The sequence below is a fragment of the Theropithecus gelada genome, chromosome 2 (assembly GCF_003255815.1).
Source record: "Theropithecus gelada isolate Dixy chromosome 2, Tgel_1.0, whole genome shotgun sequence".
NCBI classification, from domain to species: Eukaryota; Metazoa; Chordata; class Mammalia; order Primates; family Cercopithecidae; genus Theropithecus; species Theropithecus gelada.
In genome coordinates, this window is record NC_037669.1 from 44,326,205 (window position 1) to 44,351,204 (window position 25,000).

A 25,000-nucleotide genomic window follows, 5' to 3' on the forward strand; every position below is an offset into this window, starting at 1 on the left:
GGCCCAGAGAGGGTGAGAAGCTCAGAGTCTCTCCATTCATAGCATACAGAGCAAACCTAAGCCAGTTCTTCCCCCAAGTTCTCAAGTACTTTCCACCACAGCATATGACCTCAGTTCTCTAAAGAGGCTCGTTTGTTCATTGATTAGGTATTTATTGGATGATATGAATGAAGCATTGTGCTAGGGCCTGAAGAGGCAGAGATGGGTAAGACTGACATGGCCCTGGCGTCGGGAAGCCTGCATTCCTGGGACAACATGGATAGGTTAATAAGGAACCAACCTGAATGGAAGTGTTCTGATTGGGGTATGGACACAGGAAATTGTGGGGGCAAATCAGAAAGAAGTCTCAAAAGAACTTTTTAAAAAGAGCCTGACAAATGATTTCCTCACAAATATATTCCACTACTTGATGGAAAGAGGAAACATGTCTTTTCACATTTCTGAGAGCCCCTAAGAAAAACAGATATATCATTAGATTGAGAGCAGTAATGTCAACACAAGCAAACTCTGCCTGCTGCTGATTGACAGATATTTACCATTTGATGGGCTTTAACTGGTACTCGTGTCAGTGTGTTTGGGGGCAGTGGGAGAGGGGGTAATTTCTATTCTTCTAGGTGTGGCTGGAATAAATCTTCATGTTCCTCCCATTTACTCCATCCACAACATGATGTGTTCCTGAGGAGTGCAGAGGTGCAATAAGGATTGTCTTCATCCATTTTATTTCCTATGTTTATCTCACATAAAACAACCTCAAATGAGATGGATGAAAATGCAGGGACTGAGTCTCAGGACTTGCTGGGAGACTGCTCTGTTTGATGTCCTAAGCAGGTGGCTGTCCTCTTTGACAGGTAACATGTGGTGTGGCAGAGTTGAGCCATGAGGCTCACATAGAAAGACATTTGCCCAAGCCCAGCATCCTGAACACCAGAGACACATGCAGAATGAGTATGAGCTACAACAAATCCGCATCGAGACTGGAAGTGAGAAAGAGCGTCTGCTTCTGCAGATGGATCTTAAATTGCATTTCCAGAAAGTAAAGATAAGAGTCAGGGGTCATCCCACTATGCCAAGCACTGCAGAGGTAGAAATTTTTGTGTTCTTACTTTTTATTTCAGTCAAGGAGATGCTCTACCTCATCCCCTTGGTAATTGAAAATAGTAACTGGAAGGAGTTGGCTGCCAAAAGAACAAGCCGTTCTTTTCTCTGTCTCCCACAGATATTTCAGGAGCTGGGACTTGGAATTATGAAACAGACACAAAAAAAATAAACATGAAAAGATACTGAAATTATTACCATGTAACACCAGGAAAAAAAAAATGTTCCCACTTTCCCATACTGTCCTTATATAAAACACTATTTTTGCCTCCAGAGATAAATTTTCTTTAGCATGTACAGACTTTCCTTATACTCCCCCAACTATATGTTGCAGGTGTGTTGGTGGTGGCAGTGATGGATTTCTGGTGGTGTGAGTAGAGTGATGGGGAAATCTCTCAAATGGGATTTATTTTCTAGGTAGCCATATGTTGAGACTGGCAGGCTCCTTTGGGTTTGATCCCCATGGAAGTACACTACCTTTTGGTGACTTATCTGCGGGGCTTTTAAGTCTGAACCCCATCATTGGTTGAGATCCTGTCCTTCAGCATCACAGACAAAGTGTCAGCATCAGGACCAAAGCTGCACTGGGTCTAGATTGTTGGATGAAGAGCCAGGGAAGGGACTTGGACAGAACTAAGAAGCTGCAGAGCCAGGTGGACTCAGGGATCAGAATAAGCAAGCAGTCCAGGGTTAGGATTTTCCTAGAGCTAAGGATCTGAACAAGGCCGAATAAGAAATATGTAGACAATCCAAATCAAGAAACAACATGGGCCACAACTTGCAACAAGTCAGAGACATTTAGAAACCAAGAGGGCATGAATGTGAGAAGGCAGAAAGTTAAAAGTTTAAGGTAAGAGTCAGGAGTCAGGAAAGCCACAGGACTAAGCAGCAGTGGTCTGTATTTATTGTGTATCATGTATACACAGTAATATGTATATATGAGAGATATTTTACATGCATCATCCCATTTAATCCCACAAGTTTAGGAGGTAGGTAGCTTATGAAGTAGGTAGGTATGTAAATTCATATTTTACGTATGAGCAAAATTAGGCTTCTGAGAGTCTAGATCACTTGCCCAAGGTCAGGATTCCAACTCAGGACTATTCCAAAGCTAGTACACTTTCATGTAGTCTTTGAGAGCCAAGTAAGGAATCGAATTCAAGTTACTAGTGGAGAGAAGGACTTTGATTACTAAGACAGTTCCTTTGCTCTCTCACCGAGTTTGTTAATTTCTGAGGCAGAAATTTATTTGATGAAGGCTACCTGGGCCTGCTGATGATAATGTATAAATAGGAGAACTGGCATGGTGAAGAGAGGAAGTGTATGTGTGCACCTGTGCTCATGAGTTGGGAAAAGTATATAGGAAAAGTAAGACAAGGAGGTAAACAAGGAATGGGGCCACAGCTTCTGGCTGGCATATATTGACTCAAGGTTCCCATTACAGGTCAGATCATTGACAGTTTATTAATGTTGGATGGTTTATACATAAACCTTGAGAACACTTGTCAGTGACTGGCTGGGTTTACTAATTATAAACCAGTAGAAAAACACTGAGCAAACTCTCCTTGTGTGGGCACAACTTTAATGTGAAGCTCTTTCTAAACGGATAAGCACTCATTATCCCTGTGGTATATTGCTGGGTTGTATTTATTAGGTGTGTTTGCCTGAGTTTTATAAATAATATATGACAGCTAGCTTGTATTTCTAACAGTTCCTGTTTTTAGAGAACCTAAGTAGTTGGCTAATAAAATCACCACTGTCCATGTGCAACCCTTGCGGGGAATTTAAAATTAATTTTTAAAAATCACTATTGTGTAGCTATTCTCGTTGGAGTGAACTTACCATCTAATGATAAATTATATCTGACCAGCTAAAAAAAGAAGTGTGTCGTTGGCAGAAGTACTGGGACAGTCTTTTGGTTTGGTTTTTGATTTTCCAATATGATTTAGAGGCTTGTTTGTGAATATTCTGGGTGTTGGCAAATCCCCCAGCAGGAATTGCTGGGTGCTGTTGTGTCTAGGGTTGGACCTCTATATAACTCTAATTCCTGTTGATAATAAGGAGCTGATCATCCATTGAATTCTCAGGCAAAGGATCCGTTGATACAAAAGAGATGGCATAATTTTAGCATCCCAAACATGGGTACATTGTGGTGCTTAGTTTCACAGAAGAATGTTTAGAGTTTGGGAGGGTATGAATAATGACTGTTTCCAAATTCCAGTTTTCTTATGCATATTGAAAGGAATGTAACCTTCACAGTGCTAGCTGGTTTTTAATTGTTTCCATTTTTTAAAATCAGGAATTGAGTTGATCTGTGAAAAAGATATTGATCTGGCAGCCCAGGTGCAAGAGTTATTGGAATTTCTCCATGAGAAGCAGCATGAATTGGAGCTCAATGCGGAGCAGACTCATAAGCGGCTAGAGCAGTGCCTCCAGTTACGGCACCTCCAGGCTGAAGTCAAACAGGTAAGCCCGGCCCCTTCTTCCTTCAGCCTGGGTTTCTCAGCCAGCCGAGCCTGACCTGGGACCTGCTTCTGATATGAGGTAAGGCATACAGAGCCACAGGTGCCCCTTTAAGTAACCAGCACTTCGAAAATAGGTAAGTTAAGGACTACTTGTATTAGTTTCTGAAAACTTGGCTGCAGTAACAAATAGACCCAATGATCCAATGGCTCAAACAACAAATGCTTGATTTCTTGCTTACATGACAATGCATTCCAGATTTGTCCTCAGTCACTGAATCTATTCTTTCTTTCTATCCTCAATCCTGTCAAGCAGTCCATGGGAAATATACAAATCCTTTATCAATAAGCATATTTAGGATATAGAGTCAGGTTAATTAATTTGGGGCACCGGTGTGCCTGACATATAGTTAATATTCAGTAACTAGTAGCAATTACCGTCACTATTTCCAAAGTGTGTATGGTTATTATAGGAAAGTTTTCTTGCCATATTAAAGTTGATTTTAAAAAGGAAAAAGCTTATCTGCATGAAGCATCATGCTAGGCGTTTTATGCTTAATCTCTAGGAGCCTGTGGGAACATACACACAATGACCAATGTCACATTTTTAAAATAGTACAGGCCAGGCATGGTGGTTCATACCTGTAGTCCCAGCACTTTGGGAGGCCAAGGCAAGAGAGTCACTTGAGGCCAGCAGTTTAAGACCAACCTGGACAACATGGTGAGACTGCACAAAAAATGTTCAATATTAGGTGAATGTGGTGGCACATGCCTGTGGTCCCAGCTAATTGGGAGGCTAAGGAAGAAGGATCGCTTGAGTCCAGGAGTTTGAAGCTGCAGTGAGCTGTGATCATGTCACTGCACTCCAGCCTGGATGACAGTGCAAGACCCTGTTTCCAAAAAATAAAAATTACAAAAAGTACATATATTAAGAACAGACTAAGTGGTAATTGTTTTAATTCGCTATTTGTACAAAGGTGGGGGTGAAGAAGTAAAAGTATAATAATAGTTCCATTTTGTTGAGTGCTGTGGGCGTGTTACACACATCTTCATCCATCCTCACAACCATTCTCTGAAGTAGACTTTATTCCCATTTTATAGATGAGGCCACTGAAGCTTACGAGGTCAGCAGACCACAATCACCCTGAGGAGAGAGCACATCACCGCTCTCCACAGGTCCCAGAGGGGTTCCCAGCAGGGCAGGTACCACATCACTCCTGTGGTTGCCCCTTTCTGCCCCATTCTACCCAAATCATCCTAAGCAAAGAAGCATCTTTTAAACACGTTTTTTTCTTGTCTGTAGTGGCTGCTGGAGCTTTTACCTTTTTTCTTCAGAAAACCATAGCTCAGCATGCTGGAACTTTTAGAATTAAAGCCTTTTAATTTAGTATGAGGGCCAAAGGCATCTTATTTTGTTAAATTGTTGCTTGATTCCTTGTATTAAAGGTATTCCTTCCTCTAATGCCTCTGTCTTAGTTATTATATTGTTATTTATTATAAGTCTATCTTCTCCACTCCCCATCTCTTCCAATCAGTGCTGAGCTATAGCCCACACACGCCATGCTAAAGATCTGTATTCCATGCAGATTACATTCCTGAGCCCCAAGCAAGGCAGGGTTACAGTGCTGCCCTCCAGGTTGTTTCTGCTTAATGACACTGGGATCAAACCTGAGTCTCCAGAGAGACATGTTATTTATAAGGACTTGATGGAAATCCTAGCAGGCCCAGAACAATAATGAGTATGCAAATTCTGTGACTTAGTAGTTAAGGCTGGACTTTCTTTTCATATGAGAAGTCCTTTCTCATTTATAATCTCATTTTAAGAGAACTTACCCATGGGGAGAAGTGGTGTTATGCTTACTTTTCAAATGAGGAAACTAAGGTACCATAGGGTTAGTGCTCCCCAAGCCCTCTTGACTAGTCAGCTGAAACTTCAGCCCAGGCCTCCTAAATCCAAGGTCCTACAGTTTGCCTCTGCTGGCCCCCACTCTTGCCATGTGGTCCCAGGAGAAATAGAAGCCCTCCAACGTATGTGAAGTGAAGTGGGCCAGGCACAGAAATACTACACGCATGTGGGAGCTAAAAAAGTAGATCTCATAGAAGTGGAGAGTAGAGTAGTGGCTATCAGAGGAGAGAAGGGTAGAGGGGAGGGGATGATAAGGAGAGGTTGGTTAATGGGGACAAAATTACAGTTAGAAGGAATACATTCTAGTGTGGTATAGTACAGTAGGGTGACTATAGTTAACAACAATTTATTGTATATTTCAAAATAGCTAAAAGAAAGGAATTTGAATGTTTCCAACACAAATAAATGAGGTGATGGTTATCCCAGTTACAATGTGCACTACACATGGTATATCTGTATCAAAATATCACATGTATCCCATAAATATGTACAATTATGTTTATCAATTCAAAATTTAAAATAAGAATCCTTCTAGCTGAATGGTCTTAGGTTTTCCTGACCTCAGCAGTACCATGTATGAGAGGACAGGAGCAGGCATAGTCTAAGCTTGATGGAGAGGGTGGCACCTGTCTGAGGTCAGCAAGGCTCCAGCAGGTCATCGAAGTCCTCTGCTGCACCTACTTGGTTATTTCCATCAGTGGAAGGTGGCAGGAATGACCATCTGAACAAAACATAACAGGAAAATCATTCCTATTTGACTTTGAAATGAAATATATAAATTTGCTTTTGTTCCTGATTTTTCATTTATTTTTCTCCAGCACCAGTGGTAGATTCAGCTCCCTAATTCTCTTTTCCTTGGCTGATATTAAAATAGAAATATATTCATTCTCCAACTACACATCCTATATAGGAGGAGACTGGGCTGATGATAAGTATTTTGTTAAATAGGGAGTGGACTGTCTATATATAAATAATCTGGGGTGGACTAATATCTATATACATTCCCATTTATAATATCATGAGTGGGGAGACAAAAAAGGAATTCTTCTGTGGGGGTGGGAAGATTCCTTATTTCTACCGTGACAAAAATGACACACTGTGGGATTGTCGTTCAAGACTGTACAAAATTGCTCAAACCGGATTCTCAGGAAATCTACCAAACCCTTTGCAAAGGGCATTGGTCCTCGAGATGCCAAGGGACTGCTGCTTGGTTAAGCCACCATGCCTCATTAGACAGGCTTGTTTTCCTTGTCAGTGTAGGCTCTTTCCTTAGGGAGCCCTCTGATCCAGTTTCAGAGAAGGCATTTGTATTTGATGGAAATTGGTGGAGCAGGAAATATTGATTTGGAAGCTGTTGACTCTTGGAAAAGGGGAGTTAATTTAGATGTCGGTATTGATCAGTGAGGCTAAATTTAGACAGTAGCTTGAGAGTCTCTTTTGAATATAGTCTCAAAAAAGAAAGAAAGAAAAAGGACACTTTAATTGAAATGCCATTAATGGGGGCAGAAAGGGAGAAGACAATAATAGATTATGATACAACTATGTCATTAGAGCTCATAGATTAAAGGTTTAGATGTGATCATGGCCCATCATAACCTTAAGTGTAGTTTTACCAAAATAATATTAAACTGAAGTACTGAAAAGCAAGGAAGGCACAGACATTAGACTAAAAATTATATTAATGGACTCAAAAAAAATGAAATTGATTGATGCAACTGATTTTCTTTCTGAGGGTTTATATAGGACTTTATATCTAAGATAGATAGCCCAAACACCCCTAGAGAAATGGTGGACCTTGAAGGGAAACCACTCCACTAATTACAGCCCATGGAGCAGATCCCTGGACCACTCAATGCCAAATTACTCTTCAAACCCCACAGAATGCTCTGATAGCTACCAGGAAAATTACTACTCTGGTGAAGATGACCTCACATCTATTAGATAATTCAGAAAGATTTGAAAGACCTACCTAATGAGCATAAAACTAAATGAATTTCCATATGTATTCCTGCAAAGCAGTGCATTTAGCAGAAAATAAGCTAAAATGGATTTATAAAATGTTGTGTCTCTAAGCTATGAGGAAAGAAGTTATATTTATTTCATTACTAAAGACATTGGCTTAATTTCCTTCTTTGCACCAAATGCTGGCCAAAATTTGCATATAATCAAGATGGACATTTAGGACAAAGGAGAAAATATTAATGTGTCCTCATTCTCCTGTGGAGAATACTGTGTTCAGTTCTGTTGACTGAATATAAAAGAGAGGAATTGAAGTAGAGCCAAAAGAGGGGCAGCCAACAGGACAAGTACCATCCTTTTGTTTCAAAATGGAGATAATTAAGAGGACATATGGCCACAGTCTATAAACCATGAAGGATGAACATCTGCAGTCTCATAGACCATGGATTTTTAGAACTAAGGAATACTGGACATATGACAGGCTCCGTGCTACCATCTGAGGAGCTGATTATTTTTCCTGTGGCTAGAGTTGCAGAAACAACTACGCCTTGTGATAAATCATCTATAATAGAGGTCCTTAGAGTCAGTTGCCTTGAGTACAACCTCATAGCTTTGCTGTAGGTGTGACCTTGAGAACACAGCCATCTACAGGCGACTTTCCAGTCTACATGGTTACAAGGCTCAGCCTGCCCAGCTTAAATGGCATCACCATTTGTGGATATCTTCATCCACTTACTCAAATCCATTCTCCGGACTTGGGCTTAACTGAGCTTTCCTGGCCTGAAGAAGCAATAGATCTTCATGTACAGTTCCCCCTCAAACTCAGACTGAGCTGAACTTTTGACCTAGCTCTTAAGTCCCCAAGCAGTGATATTCTTTCAGTCCTTCATTTCTACGTAACTGATTTTCCTGGACACCCTAGGGGCACTCTTTGAGTTTTGAAAGTAGTGTGGAATGTTAGAGCTGGAAATTATCTTTAAAGATCATCTAACCTATTGGCTAAATTGTTGCCTAAAATGTTTGATCAATGTCAATATTCATTTTACAGTTAGAAAAATACTTTTACATTAATTATTTTATTTTTTCTTTACCCCGAGCCTTATGCAAGGAAAGTGTTCACATTTTACAGATGAGAAAACTGAGCCTTGGGGAGCTTAAATGATGTTTGCAAGGTCACACAGCTCAAGATTAGTAGAACCAACGTTTTCTCATTTTAGTTATGATGTTTCTTAACTTGCACATATTTGTATGCTCACAGAAGACTAACTAGCCAGTTGTATGAACCTGGAAGATTAAAAATACCAGTAATAGAAAATTATACCAACAAGGGTTATCAGTGATCACAGTAAAAGGATAATGATGACAAAACAGCTAAGGAAGCTACATCACATCAGAATATGCCAGTAAGCTCATACAGACACTGGAATAAAGCTCTCTTCTCATTAAGAGAGGTATAAATAATCACCTTATTATCCAGCTTTTCTCCAAACTAAAAATCACCACCAGTACCATCATAATCATCAGACTTTACATTTTACACATTGTTGCGTCAACCCTGCAATGCAGAAAAGGAAGGTACAATTATCCTTATTTTACAGATGAGAAAACTGAGACTCAGAGGGGTTAAGTGATTTTTCCAGGTAAGTAAAAAGCCGCGTTTCTGACTCCATATGTTATGTTATTTTTCTGCTATGCCAGGTCTACGTCCAGGACTGACTCTTTCATAGGGATCAGCCCCACTCTGGAGCTAAGCCATGGATGTAAACTACCATGCATTTTTAGCTTCCTAAAATCTAATCTCCCACTTTAAAGTCCTGGAATGCCTTTTTAAACAGCATTTAGTAAATAAAAATGAACAAGGAAATGACGTGATATAATTTAAAAAGTAGGTACTGAAACCCATGATGTTTCTAAATGGGAAGCTGGTAAGTAGGGATCCCACCACCATAGCTATAATTCATGTTTCCTGTTGACTGAAACTGGAGAGAAAAATTTTCTAACAAAACTGAAGAGGTCAAAAGGGAGTCAAATTGTCCTACAGGCATTGATGTGTGATGCATTTGGAGAAGTCGTTTCGCTGACACCCTCAAATGAATCTTCAGACCAAACAAAATGCAGTAAATCATGGCAGAGGGATACCGTAAACTCCATTTCCCAAAGAGATGAGGCATTTGGGCATGCAGTCTATGAATGCATGCACCCAAAGTTACAGGCAACTTTTCAAAATAATTAGTACCTCTAGGCAGCCAGCCACAGTCCACCAGTGACAACAGGGATTTCACGTGAACACCCTGAGCAGTTATTTCCTGTAACTAATTGCTTTACAGATTGGCATCTCATCTACAATCTGCCAGCCTGGCTGTGAATTAACATCTCAATCCAAGTAGCCCAGCTTTAGTGGGATTTATGACCTGATGTTATCTATGCACAATAAGGCATGAGTCATTTTTTGCCCAGGGATGAAATTTGAGAGGTGCCTATGAGTTATAGAGCACGAGACTAGGCTTGGTATTTTCTAATTGTTCAATGTGAGGAAGTAGAGGGGAGAAAAATATGAAAAATATGAAAGCAAATCTGAAACAGATAGTGTCTTTCTCCTTTGGCATGAGGTGATAGATGGGTGGTATTTACTGATCTTGAAATTTCAGAATAGCTTTTATTTCTTCTCCAAGCAAACTCTCAGACTCCCTAATAAGGAAAGTATTTGGCAGTGTTCTGGTGACCAGACACCAGGTAGGTTTTCAGAGCCTAACGCTTCCAGTTGCATTATTTGTTCTAACTTTATTAGCTGGATAATTTCCACATCCCTTTTTCACCTAGAACTCTTTAGACAGTGTCAGCTGTTTCTTCTTCTATCCTAATATTCCCTCATTGAGTTTTCTTTCTCCCAGTACTTGTTAACATCACATAGAAGTTGTATTCAGCCTACCCATGGCCTCTAAATAATTTAAGTCGATTATATTATAGCTTACTCCCGTTTTTCTGATGATTCAGAAGATGGGTTATTCCTATTTTGCTTGTTTTCTTTCTCTTTTCTCCTTTTTTGGGGTTGTTTACCTACTGAAGCTCAAACCTGCCTACCCTTGGTTATTTTGCAGGGTAGAGGAGATTAGACTTACTGCTCAGGTGTGACCTGGGTATACTCCATTACTTCAAAAACTACACCACACCCATTATATGCGAAGTACTGTGCTAGGTACTGTGTGAGACTAAAATATGACTAATATATTGCCCCAGATTTCAGGAAGTTTATGTTCTCAGGGGGGAATGAAACATAGGTTGAAATAAAGAAACCAGGAAGTCTGTGGTGACTACCATAAAGGTGGTACATGCAAAATGATATGCTCGCACTAGATGAAGATGAGATTGTTTCTAGCAGGAGAGATTAGGTGCAAAAGGTTTCCATAAGTTGTTGTTATTTGAACTGGACCTTATAAAAAAAGAAAAGGATACCAACAGATGGAATGTATTTATTTATACCATCCTATGTTCCAGAAGGAAGTTTAGACATGTATACAGTACCACCATGTTAAGTAATGTTTACATTATGTGGGTGAGGAAATTGGGACGGGGGTGACGTGGAGCTGGGAATAAAGCAGGTACATAAAATAAGTACCTTATGGCACAGGTACTCTGTATGATTGGGGAGATGACCATTTAAATTATGGAGACCTTTGCTGTCCTCTCTCCAACAGAAGATAAATGATAGTGAGCTCTGTGTCTGAAGTCCCCGTGAGAAGAGGCAACAGCTCTGGAGAAACTGCGGAAGGCCATTCATCTGTGTGCTTGTCCCGATTCCCTAGGTCCTGGGATGGATCCGCAATGGAGAGTCAATGCTCAACGCCAGCCTGGTCAATGCCAGCTCTTTGTCCGAAGCAGAGCAGCTGCAGCGGGAGCACGAGCAGTTCCAGCTGGCCATCGAGGTAACACCCAAATCTGGCTGCACTGTCCTCCCTTCCCCTTTCTGCTCTGTACCTCAGGCAGGGTGATTCTCAGGTGTGGGTGTTCCTTCAGGCAGCGAAGGTAGAATGGTCCAGGGAGCCTCCCTCTTACCCAAAAATTTATGGGGAAGCAAATGCAGGGGTTCATCCTCCAGGGAGGCCTGGTGTTAGAGAACAAGTATTCACACTTCATATGAGAATCTTTGTTATCTATCTGTACCTTCAACCTTTAAGGCCACTGGTACATTGGTTTTTTTAATACATTCTAGATATGTACCATGTGAGGAAATGTAAAAGTAAAAGGTTAGAAGTCACTTCCGGTGAAGATCACTCAAGATTGAGGATAAACAAGTACAAAGGTCATTATAAATTAGGATCCTGTTTTTAACCATTTGGTTTACATGTAACCCTTAGATACTATTGTCAGAGTCTGCCTTTTAACAAGGATAATGAGCGTTGGAGCAGATTGCACCAGATATTTTTACCCCGCTGAAAGTAGTTGTTCAATAATGCTGGTAGAACAATATTTAAAGAATAAACTGCAACCAGAAGAAGTTCATCAACAGGGACTTTTTAGAAGGCTATTTAAAAATAAAACTTCATTTATGATAATCTAATATAAATTTTGTCTTGCTTTAAGTACCCTTAATTATCCTTTTTTACTAGGACATTGTCCTTCCCAGAGAGACTTGAACTGATTGCTTTAGAGTGGTGTAGGAAAAAGAGTAGGAAATGGGACACGGGAACTATATTAAAAATAAAATAAGGTAATTACCAATGGGAAAAGAGACAGAATGAAAACTTCAAAGACATTCATTACTTGTGGTTCAGTATAGAATTCAACCCACTTCTGAGTGTGTAAGAAATGCAAAGATGTTATCTTTTGCTAAAAAAAAAAAAAAAAAAGATCGTTAATGGGTCATTTCTACAGCAATGATGGCAAAATAATAAAATTTTAATTGCCTGTGTCTTTTTATGCAGTAATCCAACTGATTGCTCGCCATTTTTAAGCTAGTGTTGATTGATTGCAACCATTTAATTTCCCGGAAACCATAGTGGATGTATAAACAGTGTTAAGATGTATGATATTTTCTTAGGAACCATTACTAGTACTAGAAGAACTGTCTGGGATTTGAGATTTAAAAACAAACTTCATATTGCACACACTGCATCAGCAAATCATTTTCTAAGGCGGAATTAACCAGAGGAAATAAGTTTTATTACCATCAGCTGTCTCTATTGTAGCTTTCTGACACACCGAAATATCACAGTGTCAGGATATATTCACTATAAAGAAAAAATCAGAATTGGGGTTATAATCAAGAAACAGGGCCAGGCATGGTGGTTCACGTTTGTAATCCCAGCAATTTGGGAGGCCAAGATGGGCAGACAGCTTGAGGTCAGGAGTTCAAGACCAGCCTGGCCAAATGGTGAAACCCCATCTCTACTAAAAATACAAAAATAAAGTAGCCAGGCATGGTGGTGGGTGCTTGTAATCCCAGCTACTCGGGAGGCTGAGGCAGGATAATTGCTTGAACCCAGGAGGTGGAGGTCGCAGTGAACTGAGATTGTACCACTGCACTCCAGCCTCGGTGACAGAGTGAGACCCTGTCTCAAAAACAAAAAAAGAATTGGACACACAGCAGTCAAGTTCCCACAGTCATAGCAGCAATGAAGAAAATGAAGGCTGAGTGATCAGACTAGAGGTATAGCACAGTTATGAGGCATGCTGGGCAGAATGAAGACAGCTCTTGGCCATACCTCCTCTTTATTTATCTTTGGTGAGAAGGTTTGCCTAAATCAAATGGTGGGCAAGTAAGACCAAATGTCATAACACACTTAAGCATCTCAATGAACTTTTGAGGAAGCATGGGTAAATGTATTCACAGTGCTTGAAATGACTATATTCCACATGACTGCATATGCAGTACGTATTCATTTGTGTTAGACACCGTTTCATCTTTACAGAATAGAGGCTCACTAAGCATAAACACCTCTTAATCAGTTCTGGGTTTCTCTCTGGATACAACTTGATCAAATATTCTTGGAATTGATGTTGAGATATAGGCCACTTAGTCTCGAGAGGGCATGGCAGAGCAGTTAGGATTTCTAGAAGATATTGGGAATGAAAGGTAGGGAGAGTCTGCATTGCCTAGAACAATGAAGGGAACAGAACCAGAATTGCAACATATGCTCCTTCTCCAGGTGGCCTGCATTTCTCCTTAAATGTGTCAGTTCAGACTAGGCTCTCCATCAGAAGGAAAATATGCCAGGGAAGATAAGCTGTTTCAAAGGGAGTGAAAGCAGTTGGGTTTGGCTTAACCCACTTTGACAGTGTTACTAGAGGCCTTTACAATGATTGTTGGTGGGGAGCATAATTTGACTTCTTCCTTGAACCCTAAGAAAGAACCCTGGGTTCCATCAGGGAAAATAAAAAAGTAGTAAATAGGATGCATATAATTTATGGTTTAAATGAGATCCTTTAAAGGTGAAGAAGGGAATTATTAATAACTAAGCCAGAAAAATAGGCATATGCTGGAACTGTCATGGGCAAACTATGATGTTTGCTAACTTATAATATCTTGGGTGACCTCATTAGATTGAAGGTTTTGGTCTTTCTAAGGAAGGTCAGGATTTTTACCTGAAGTGGCCTCGGTTTCAAGAAGTCTTTCCCAGAGCCATTCAGGATGGAAAGCAGTACAGAGCATTTGAAAGAAATTTAGCTTTGTCAAACCCAGAATATTATTTGTTAGTATCTAAGATGTGGCTGATTAATCTTCATGAACTGTGAACTTCAAAATCTATTGTTCTTTGAAATCCTCTTATGCATTTTAAGAATAAGCATTATGTCAGAAGAAGTAGCTAAAACTGGATAATAAATTCAGTTGATTCAGTTCCATTCTCTTCTGTGTACTCCTACTAAATATTAATGTCCTTGATAATCCATGTCTTAAGGATATAGCACTCAACAGGATTAGATAATGGGGAGTAGAAATAAGTGCAAAATAATTACTTAAGCTCAGCAAAGCAAAGATTATGTTATATGGATAAGAGTTTATCATTCAGGAAATTAAAGGGGGAAGGTACTCCCAGGACTATTACATGATAATGAATTTCAAAGTAAGAAAGAACATTTGTATATATATTACATATAATATATATTTCCATATATTGTGGGAAAATCAAGGTTACTCCTCCACTGTCAGAGAAAAATACATAACTATTTTATGATAACAATTCTATGCTCATTTTAGATATTGAAAAGAGGCCAGATAATTATCATAATTGTTAATGTTCATTTGGTGAACCTTTCCTCCAAATGAGATACTATAGATACTGTTCCAATTGCTAGAGATGAAATGATGTGATGAGCTATAGTAGAAAGAACACAGGTTTGGGAATAGGTCAAATATGAGTCTTAATTCTGGTTTCATTACTTCTTTGGGTTGTACATTTTTGGTCAAGTCACTTAGCCAGCTGAGCCTCAGTTTCTTAATCTGTGAATTGGGAGTAATAATATCCACCTCGTAGTCATGTTGAGAGAACTAGAAAATATATGCATAAGCACAGTGCTTATGATTTTTCAAACCATCCTTGCCTTGAGAGTGTCACAGTCTAAGTAAGGAGAATCAGCCAAGTGTTAGATGAGTGACATAGAAGTTCAGAAGAGGGTGGTTTACAGTGAGTCTCTGGCTATCTGAAAAGGCCTCATCCAAGGAGGGTAGACTTTAGCTGAGTCTCAAAGGGAAGCTGGAACATGTATGGGGAGAGATTTGGACAGCCATAAAAGGCAGGAAGAATGCAGGCAGCAAAAGCAAGAAAGTACGTGGTGTGTTTTCAAAGGGTTTTTGTAAGGAAGTAATTCGTGATCATGTTATGGAAGTAGTTTGGGACCATGTTGTAATGAGGGCCTTTTAATGACAGCCTCCAAAGTTTGGAATTAATTTCAAAGCAATGGGAAGACCACTGAAGGCTTGAATTGAGAGAAGGTAGTGGCATTTATGACATAAAATGAGAGTTTTAGAGCTGGAAAAGATGTTAGAAGTCTTATAATGCTAATACTTCCCATTACAGAGAATTAAAGGAATCTGTTAAAAATGTAAAGGATGAATTTTATGAATTAGAAATGGAAGGCAAGAAGACTCATTAGGTCATCACCACAACAGTCTGTGTGTAAAGTGGTGAGGGCAGGCCTGGGACTGGGGAGAGGGGAACGGCAAGCAAGAATGATGTCAAGATTGTAATCCTAGGAGGAGAGAGAAGGAGAGTGCCAACAGAAGTGGCAGATTACCATAAGAAAACTGTTTTAAAGATAAGAGGAGTTTAGTTTCAGCTGTGGAACTTGAGAAGCTGTCTAGGAGAGGTAGAGGCTCTAATAGAGCAGGAAAGCCTTTCCCATTCACTGGCAAGGGCCTCTCCTCTCTCCAGGAAGATCACTTTTACTGAATGCATCTTTCTGGCAGGCTGACATAGGACAGACAGCTAGATCAACTGAATCAGTGCTGCTCCTAACTAGGGTGAGACCTGTGCAGGCAACTCACCCTTGCGTCTGAAGGCAACTGAAGAAGAGTCAGATGTCAGACAAGAGACATAGACTGGGGAGTCATCTGCAGAGAGAAAACAATAGAAACCAAGGGAAGAGATGAGAGCGCTGCAGCAGTAGGGCAGGGGTGGGGGTGGGGGAAGAGCTGACCTTGGTACCTCTACATTTAGGAGACAGGAAAAGAAAATGGTGCCTTTAAGCAAGACAAAGGAAGAAAACCAGGGATTTGTAGTGGATTGTTTCCACCCACTAGCTTACTTTCTCTAGCTTCGTTAAGCAATTAGGAACCCAAATGCTGATGTGGTCATCAGGATCGGATCGAGGGCTGACTCAGTGGCAAGGCAGGGAATGAGGGAGTCTAGGTTGCTAAGGAGGTCATGCTAGCATTGCTAACTCTGAGTACAGATTCAGGAGAGGGTGAAGAGAAGCCAGAGGTGGGGGATAGACTGGAGAAGATAAATGAGAATGTGTAGACTGCAATCTGGAATGAGGGTGAAGGGCCATCATGGTGGGAATCAGGGAGAGGTATAGGTGAAAACGAGTAAGGCTCTACTCAGACACAGGGAGTGCAGAGTGGATTAGCTCTTGGGAACTGTCCAGAATTGCTGCCCAAGAAGAAAATAATTCTGGAGTAAGTTACTGAGTTCTAGCTGTTCTTTTTCACTGCCAGCTGAACTATTATTTCCTCAAAGTGCAAAGACCAAATTAGTACTACTCCATCAGTCTGGAACAATCCCAGCAGTTGAGGTTGGGATGATATTAGCTCTGTCAAGTCAGTGGGGCTCTAACATTCTCTTATAGATCATCCACATCCGTATTTTGTCTTAGTAAATCTTAATCCCATTTGGTTCTTTCCCGGCCACCCTAGTTCTCCCCACCTTCTACAGTTAATATAAACTCAGATAACACATAGCACATTTAGCCTAAATCAGAAAGGATTAAAAAAAAAAAAAATAGACCTTCTGGCCAGGTGTGGTGGTTCTTGCCTGTAATCCCAGCACTTTGGGAGGCTGAGGCCAGAGGATCATTTGAAGCTAGGAGTTTGAGACCAGCCTGGGCAAGACAGCAAGATCCCATTTTTACAAAAAGTGAAAAATTAACCAAGTGTGATGGCACACACCTGTCGTCCCAGCTATCCAGCTACTTTGGGGCCTGAGGCAAGAGGATTGCTTGAGCCCAGTTCAAGGCTGCAGCAAGCCATGATTGCATCATTGCACTGCACTGTTCAGCCTGGGTGACAGATCAAGACCCTATCTCAAAAAAAAAAAAAGAAAGAAAGAAAAAAGAAAGAAAATAGACCTTCTACATATATATGTATCTCCTGAAGGGATATGTAAATAACATGGGGATTATGTATTGAGGTGAATTATCTCCTGCACTGTTGTGCCCCCCGGTGAAGTAATTAAGGGATGATGTAGGAGATTATTCTCTAGCTTTGTTAACCTTCCAAATTTATTCCTTCAAGTGGAATCTTTTTCAACTGATTATTAATGTTTTAAATGATTGCATTGTTAGCTGAGATTTGTGTTACATGAAGTTTCTTTTCATGTGCTGTCTATACTTGATCTGTAAAATGGGACTGCAGTAGTAACCTCCTTTGAAAACTCAATGTACAATTTTATTATTCTATATGCGAAGGAAATTTATGAACCAGTTAGGGAGCAGATTGATACACAACTTCTGTTTCCCTTCTATAGAAACTGAAATGTCCTTAAAATCTAGAGTGCTGCAAGGAAAAAGAAAGAAATGGGGACAGAATTTAGGGTCGTGAGAGATTAGCTAATAAAAATGTATGATATTCTTTTTTAAAATATGCTTTAAAAATAATAATGTATTAATGGTCATGACAAACTGGATCAGTCATTTAAAGCTCTTTAACTTCTCTGCATCTTTTCACTCACGCCTCACTCCACCCCCTCCCATACCACGCCTGGGTTGTTCCCACGGACCTTTCTCTCCTCTCCTTGTGCCCAGTCCCTCTTTCATGCCACTTCCTTGCAGAAGACGCACCAGAGTGCCCTGCAGGTACAGCAGAAAGCCGAGGTGCTGCTCCAGGCCGGCCACTACGATGCCGATGCCATCCGGGAATGTGCTGAGAAGGTGGCCCTCCACTGGCAGCAGCTCATGCTGAAGATGGAAGACCGGCTAAAACTGGTCAATGCCTCTGTGGCCTTTTACAAAACTTCTGAACAGGTGAGGGAAAGGACTGTGGGGCTTGTGGGGCCGAGATTGACAGAGGACTATTTTCTGCCTTGCAGTGTTAATGTGCAGTACTTAACGTCAGCGAAAAGCCAGTCCTCTCCGTACTAACATTTGAAGAATAATTTGTGGAAACACCACAGTTGGCTTCCTTATCATCCTTGCCATTTGAGCACTGGACCATGGGGTTTGTTTCTCATAAATTTCTCAAACTTACCAGATCTATAGGGAGGTGTTGAAATAGAAATTGGGTGTATACTAAAGGCTAGATTTGGACAGTATATTAGTCAGCTGTTACCACCATAGTGCTGTGTAACAAAACACCCCAAAACTCAGTGATATAAAATAATAAACATTTATTTTTTTTGCTTAAGTGTCTGGGGTTCAGTTGATCTTGGCTGAACTTGGTAGAACTAGGCTTTGAGATGCAGACTGGGTCTAGATCTGTTCCCATGTCTCTTGTCCTCCTTGACCTGAAGCCATCTCAGGCACATTTATAGTTAAAGGCAGGAATACAAGAGTCCAAAATCTACCATACAAGTGCATTTCAAGTCTTTGCTAGTGTCATATTCTCTTTCATCTCATTGGCTAAAATAAGTCACATGGCCAAGCCAACGTCAGTGAGGCAGCAATGCCTCCTATGAAGGTTAGGAGAGGAGAATGAATAGTGGCTGAACAATAATTAAATCTACCACAGTTAGGCATTATGCACTGCTTGAAAAACACATGGTTCTTTCATTCCTGGGGCCTCCAGTCTAATGGAGGAAACACAGCTCTCTGACACTGGGGAACTAGGAATGCACCGGATAAGATGATGCTGCTGTGGGAGAAAAGGCAGGAGCTGGGCAGCAGGGCCATAAAGATGCAGTGTGTTACCCTTTCATCTGTACAGCAATATGCACAGGGCTAAGAGGATTTTTTAAATGACTTGGGTGCTGTTAGGGAATTATTTTTATGAAACAGGTTTAAAACAGGAGTAATTTTATTCAATGTATAGTAGTTTCCTTCTCTGAATTGTTCCCTGGTAGAAATAAATCAGAGAATCATTCTCCTTGGGTGACTTACAGGGACCATCGGAAAGTCTCCCTTGGAGAAAGTGTGACATGTGCATCAGAGGGCCCTGCAGCCAGGGTTAGAGTCTCCATCCCTTCTCTCAGTCCTTTGTGTTGCTTCAGAGGGATGACTCCTTTGATGGCCACAGAAGTGAGAAGCTGCAGACTAAGATGATAAAGAGCATCCCCAGTTGATCCATAGATTCAACACAGTCTCAGTCAAATCCCAGCAGGCTTTTTTTTTGGTAGAAATTGATACATTGATTCTAAGATTTATATGGAAATAAAATGAAAATGCAAAGAATACAGATGCAAAGAAACTAGAACAGCCAAAACAATTTTGAAAGGAAGAACAAAGTTGGACAAGTCACACTGCCTGATTTAAGGACTTATTCTAAAGCAGCAGGGATCAAAACAGAATGGTATTTGGAATAAGAATAAACACAATGAGACAGAATAGTGGTGATAGAAATAGATCCACATATATACAGTCAGTTGATTTTTGACAAAAAAATTCAATGAGTGAAGGAAAGTCTTTTCAGCAAAGGATGCTGGACACCTGAATATCCGTATGGAAACAAATGAGGCTTAATTCCTGTCTAATATTATACACAAATTTTAATTTGAAATGGATCAAGATGGTGAAGGGCACTGGAATAGGAGTCAAGAAATTTTACCCTGAAGTGACCTTGCCAAAGGTTACTTTACCCCTCTGGATTTCTGTTTCCTCTCTTGTTAAAGTATTTATACCTAATAATCTTTTCATTTCTTCCAACTCCCAAATTGTTTGCTCCTAAGTTCAGTCCTGTCATGGGACAGATCTTAAGTACCCTTTTTCTTAAAGTTTTTGCATGTCTATAAGCTGTTTTATCTCAAAACATGAGCTGCCTGCACGTTTCAGGCCTTTCAGAAAGAAAGACGTGATGCTAGAGATGGGACTAGAGAAGTCACCTTGAGTTCGGTGACAGATCTTCTCATGACGCGAGAAGCGTGTCTGGCTATGAGGGTGTTCTTTCTGGGACAGCTTTCAGCACATCTTTCAGATCAGTTCATAACTCAATGAGTGCCCTATCCAAAGACATCTTTCATCTGGCTGGGCACAGAGGCTCATGCCTGTAATCCCAGTACTTTGGGAGGCCAAGGCAGGTGGATCACTCGAGGTCAGGAGTTCAAGACCAGCCTGACCAACATGGTGAAACCCCGTCTCTACTAAAAATACAAAAATTAGCTGGATATGGTGGTGGGCACCTGTAATCCCAGCTACTCGGGAGCCTGAGGCAGGAGAATCACTTAGGCAGAGGTTGCATTGAGCCGAGATTGCACCACTGCACTCTAGCCTAGGTGAAAAAGCTAGACTCCATCTCAAAAGAAAAAAAAAAAAAAAAAAGACATCTTTCATCAAAAGACTTTCTCAGAGAAGGCCAAGGATAGTCATAGCTGTTCTTCCCTGCTGCCATATCCGAACAAGTAATCAAAGTCTATTGAAGGAAATCCAGTCATCCCAAGGTCTATTGAAGGAAATCCAGTATCCGTGGGGTATTTGTTTCAGGACCCCTCACAGATACCAGACTTTTCAGATGTTTACGTTCCTGATATAAAATGGCATAGTACTTGCGTGTAACCTATATACATTCTCCCATGTAATTTAGATCATCTCTGGATTACTTATAATACGTAAGTATTATAGTAAATAGTTGTTGTACTCTATTGTTTTTATTTGTATTATTTTTTATTGCTGTACTTTTTAACTAAGTATTTTCAATCCATAGTTGGTTGAATCATGGATGTAGAACCCACAGATATGGAAGGATGTCTGTATGGAATATGAGTTTCAATTTTCTGCATCATCCTCCAGGCCCTGATACTAGGCTGCCTTGAGTTTTCCACTGTGAGACCCAGGCTGAATTTCCCTCCAAACCTACTTCAAAATGCCTTTGCTCTCTTCTGAGTTCATTTATAAGGTCACTTAGCATGGCCTCTCAGCATCTTTAGAACTAAAAACCTTCTTAACTATCTCTTAGGTTAACCCAAATTTGTTACTCCTCTACAGGAAATGTGTATTTTGTAATAGAGATCCTGGAGATGTCATGTATTATGGTTGGATTTTTGAGACATTTTTCTCCAGGGGAGGAAAAAGATGACATTCATTTATGGCCCGTAAACCATACAACATAGGCAACTTCCTCCTTTGTCTCTGCTTGAGGCTACTTACTATGGGACAAGTACAGATGGTCGGATAAATCAAGTTATCTTCTCCAAACCTCGTTTCCTGTTCTACCTAATTTATAGTTATTGTGAGATTATAACAATATGTAAAAACACTGAAACTCCAAAGATACCAGACTGTCTTACTTTCTTACTTTACCTACTATTCTTAGTTAATGTCATCAACTCCCATAAAAAGATGATTCCAAAATCCATATCTCCAGTCATAATGTCTCTCAGGTTTCAGACACAAGACTGTCACTGCCTCCTGGATTTCTCTTAGATGTCTCAGAGGCATTAAACTTCTAATGAAAAATGTCATATGTGTAGGCTTCTATAGGCTGAAGGTCCTCAGAGAATACTTCCGGAATAATTAATTTACTGAGTCTTTTCTTCCATGGTTCACTAGGTATGTAGTGTCCTGGAGAGCTTAGAGCAAGAATACCGGAGAGATGAGGACTGGTGTGGTGGACGAGATAAGCTGGGGCCAGCGGCAGAGATCGACCATGTCATTCCACTCATCAGCAAACATTTGGAACAAAAGGAGGCCTTTCTTAAGGTCAGAGCACATTGTCATGCAAGGGCTCAGACTCCTGGCCTTGGCCTTGTTCTTTTATCCTCTTTCTCTTTCTCTTTTTCTCCTTTCTTTCTTTCCTTCTTTCTTTTCTTTCCTTCCTTTCTTTTCTTGCCTTCCTTGCCTTCCTTCCCTTCCTTCCCTTCCTTCCCTTCCTTCCTCCCTCCCTCCCTCCCTCCCTCTCTCTTTCTCTCTTTCTTTCTTTCCCTTTCTTTTCTTTCTTTCTCCTTTCCTTTCCTTTCCTTTCCTTTCCTTTCCTTTCCTTTCCTTTCCTTTCCTTTCCTTTCCTTCTTTCTTTCTTTCTCTCTTTCTTTGTTCTCCTCCTCCTCCTGTCTCTCTCTCTCTCTCACAAACACACACACGCACACACGCGCACACACACCCACAGACACACGCACAGCTTCAAACATGCTTCCTATCCCCTCTTTTTTTCTAACCTCTTCCCTAAAGGTGTAAGGGAGTGTAATGAAGATGTTGACTGGCTAATTTCGAAGGTGAAAGGTTACATTTCCAACATTTATTTCTCTCTTGGCACTTTTTGTATAGTTAGGCTATCGGGATGCACTGTTACTACTACTGCAATCTTCAGATATCCCAATATCCCATGGATGTTGTTAACTGAGAAAAAGACATGCTTTCATTCAGTTATGTTTGGCTAATTAAATTATTTTTGATAGTAATATCAAAAAGATATAAGCTTAGATATAAAACATGATTGAAATATTTTATAAATGGAAGATGCAAAAATTAGGGTAAGAATTAAAGAAATGAATTTGGATGCCCTATTTATTTATCAATCTAACAATTACCAATTACTAACACACGACACTGTTCATTCTTCTGTATTAAGAGAGAAATGCCTTATTCCAAGTATTCTGCTAGAGCCCTGCCTTCCGAGGGAGGAAGCACAGGCCAGCTCTGCACAGACTGTCAGCTGGTGTGGGAAGTCCTTGTGAGCCTCCTTCCCCAGTCTTTGATCTCCTCTGATCTCCTCTCTTCTGTGTTCAAGCTCATCTAAAGGCTCCGTTTGCTCTCAGATTTCTTGCTTTCATGTTCTGCTTCCTCTCAGGTTTCTGGGAATAGAAGAGAGAATTTTTATACCTTGACATGTTACCATTGATTTTATTCAATTCTGTAATTACCTGCCTTTCTTTTATTAGGGATTTTCTCTACTTGACCACCTTGAGCTTAATTTTTATTTTTTTTAAGCTGGCTTCTCCCTTCCCTCCTCCTATCTATCTTGTATCTGCACCTATATGGGTCAGAACCTTTAGTAATCAGCTCTTACTAATAAGACTAGATAGAAATTCTTCTGTGCAGAGCTTATGGTGATTTTTTAAAGTTTTCCCTATTGCAAAGCAAAGTTTAAAATGGAACAATTTAAGTAGAGCATATAAAAATCTCAAACAGAAGTATGAAGATATTTCTTCATAAAATTAAAAGAAAATATTTCTATTGAAGAAAGAAATAGAAAACCCTCTGGTCTGATGTTTTCCATATGTCCCTAAAACCACAGTGAGAAGCTCCCTATCACTGTGGGAATTATATGCCCAGTAGATAGAATATTGAGCTCTTTATTTGTATTCATTAGTTGATCCATTTGAAACTCCTTAAGCTGAGACCACCATCAAGCTTTTTCATTCAGGAGCCTCTGTGTTCATGGACTCACCAGCAGGTGTTTGTGTACCAGATATCCCAGATACCTTTGTTGCTAATTTTTTTATATAACCAGAAAATTATAAAATTTTATAATTGTTTCTATTAATTATATAATAATTTTTAATTATATTGTAGGATCAGAAGGAAAGTATAAGATTCTGAAATTTTACATTTCAGGGTGTGTAGAAGAAAAAAATAAAATAAAATTTCAAAGAAAAATGAAATAAAATTTCACAGTTTTACTAGAGATCATTTAATTCTGAAAACTATGGATTAAAAATTAGTATGCTAGTATTTATTACTTTACAACCAGAAAAAAACCTGCTTTTTTGGGGGTTTTATAGAGAAATCCGGAAAATACTAGGCTTAAGAGGAACAGGAAATACTGTCAGTCGTCCTAGATTCTAGATCTGAGTAGCTTCCTGGCTCCTGCCCTTTCCGGGCTCCAGTCTTGTCCATCAGCACACCAAGGAGAACGTGACCAGCCCTCTGTGTGCCACCCACAGCTAATATGAGTCATAAGGGGAGTAGGTAATATAACAGCTGTTAGTCCTTTATGTAGACTGGCATTCTTCAACAATAGAATGCTTATTCGTGATATTTAGATGAGGGGGACTTGATGGGCAAATAAGTCTGAAAAATGTCGGTAATTTCCATTTAGATTTGGAATGTAGGGTTAATAGATGTGTTTACCAAATTTACTTGCTCAAGTCTAAGTCACACTGATTTTCAAGTGGGTTTATGTTTCCTGAGCTTACACCAGTGGTCATGTAAGAGGCATTCTGGTGGCTGAGGAAAAGTAGGCCGAGAGTGAATATTAGTAATGCCTGGTCAACATAGAAGGAGACAAAGGGTGGCTGATTTCTGATTTTTATCTGAGATGGAATGGACAGAGACAGAAAGGAGTAATTCTTCACTTGACAAAAGAAAAGCTCAGAAGGGTGATCTCCATAAATTGGAATTGGAGTATCCATGAACCAGTGATAACTTCCAGGGCTCTGCTTCTTCTAGATTCCTTCAGAGTTCTTGAGCTTCCTAAAAAGTACAAGGAGGAGCCAGGTGCCATGGCTCATGCCTGTAATCCCAGCACTTTGGGAGGCCAAGGTGGGCAGATTGCTTGAGCCCAGTAGTTTGAGACCAGCCTGGGCAACATAGTGAGACCTCGTCTTTACAAAAAATGCACAAAATTAGCTAGGTGTGGTGGTGGGCCCCTGTAGTCCCAGTTACTCAGGAGGCTGAGATGGAAGGACCGCTTGAGCCTGGAGGTGGAGGCTGCAGTGAGCTATGCTCACGCTACTGCACTGCAGCCTAGGCAACAGAGTGAGACTCTGTCTCAAAAAAAAAAAAAAAAGAAAATATAGAAGGAAGGTGTGTATGCCTTCTCCATTGTCTTGGATTCCATACA

At 40.2% G+C, this 25,000-nt stretch overlaps 1 protein-coding gene across 9 annotated transcripts in view; it reads left to right on the top strand.

The window, feature by feature from the left end:
• KALRN (kalirin RhoGEF kinase) overlaps positions 1–25,000 on the top strand; it is a 638,197-nt gene that overhangs the window by 333,836 nt on the left and 279,361 nt on the right. For 5 of the 9 annotated variants that reach the window (XM_025374819.1, XM_025374820.1, XM_025374823.1 and 2 more), the window contains exons 15-18: positions 3,395–3,561; positions 11,226–11,345; positions 17,881–18,099; positions 21,772–21,921. In XM_025374819.1, coding sequence (XP_025230604.1) covers positions 3,395–3,561; positions 11,226–11,345; positions 17,881–18,099; positions 21,772–21,921 — 656 coding nt within the window. The remainder of the gene's footprint in view (positions 1–3,394; positions 3,562–11,225; positions 11,346–17,880; positions 18,100–21,771; positions 21,922–25,000) is intronic. The other 4 variants (XM_025374821.1, XM_025374825.1, XM_025374827.1 and 1 more) reach the window with 2 other exon arrangements.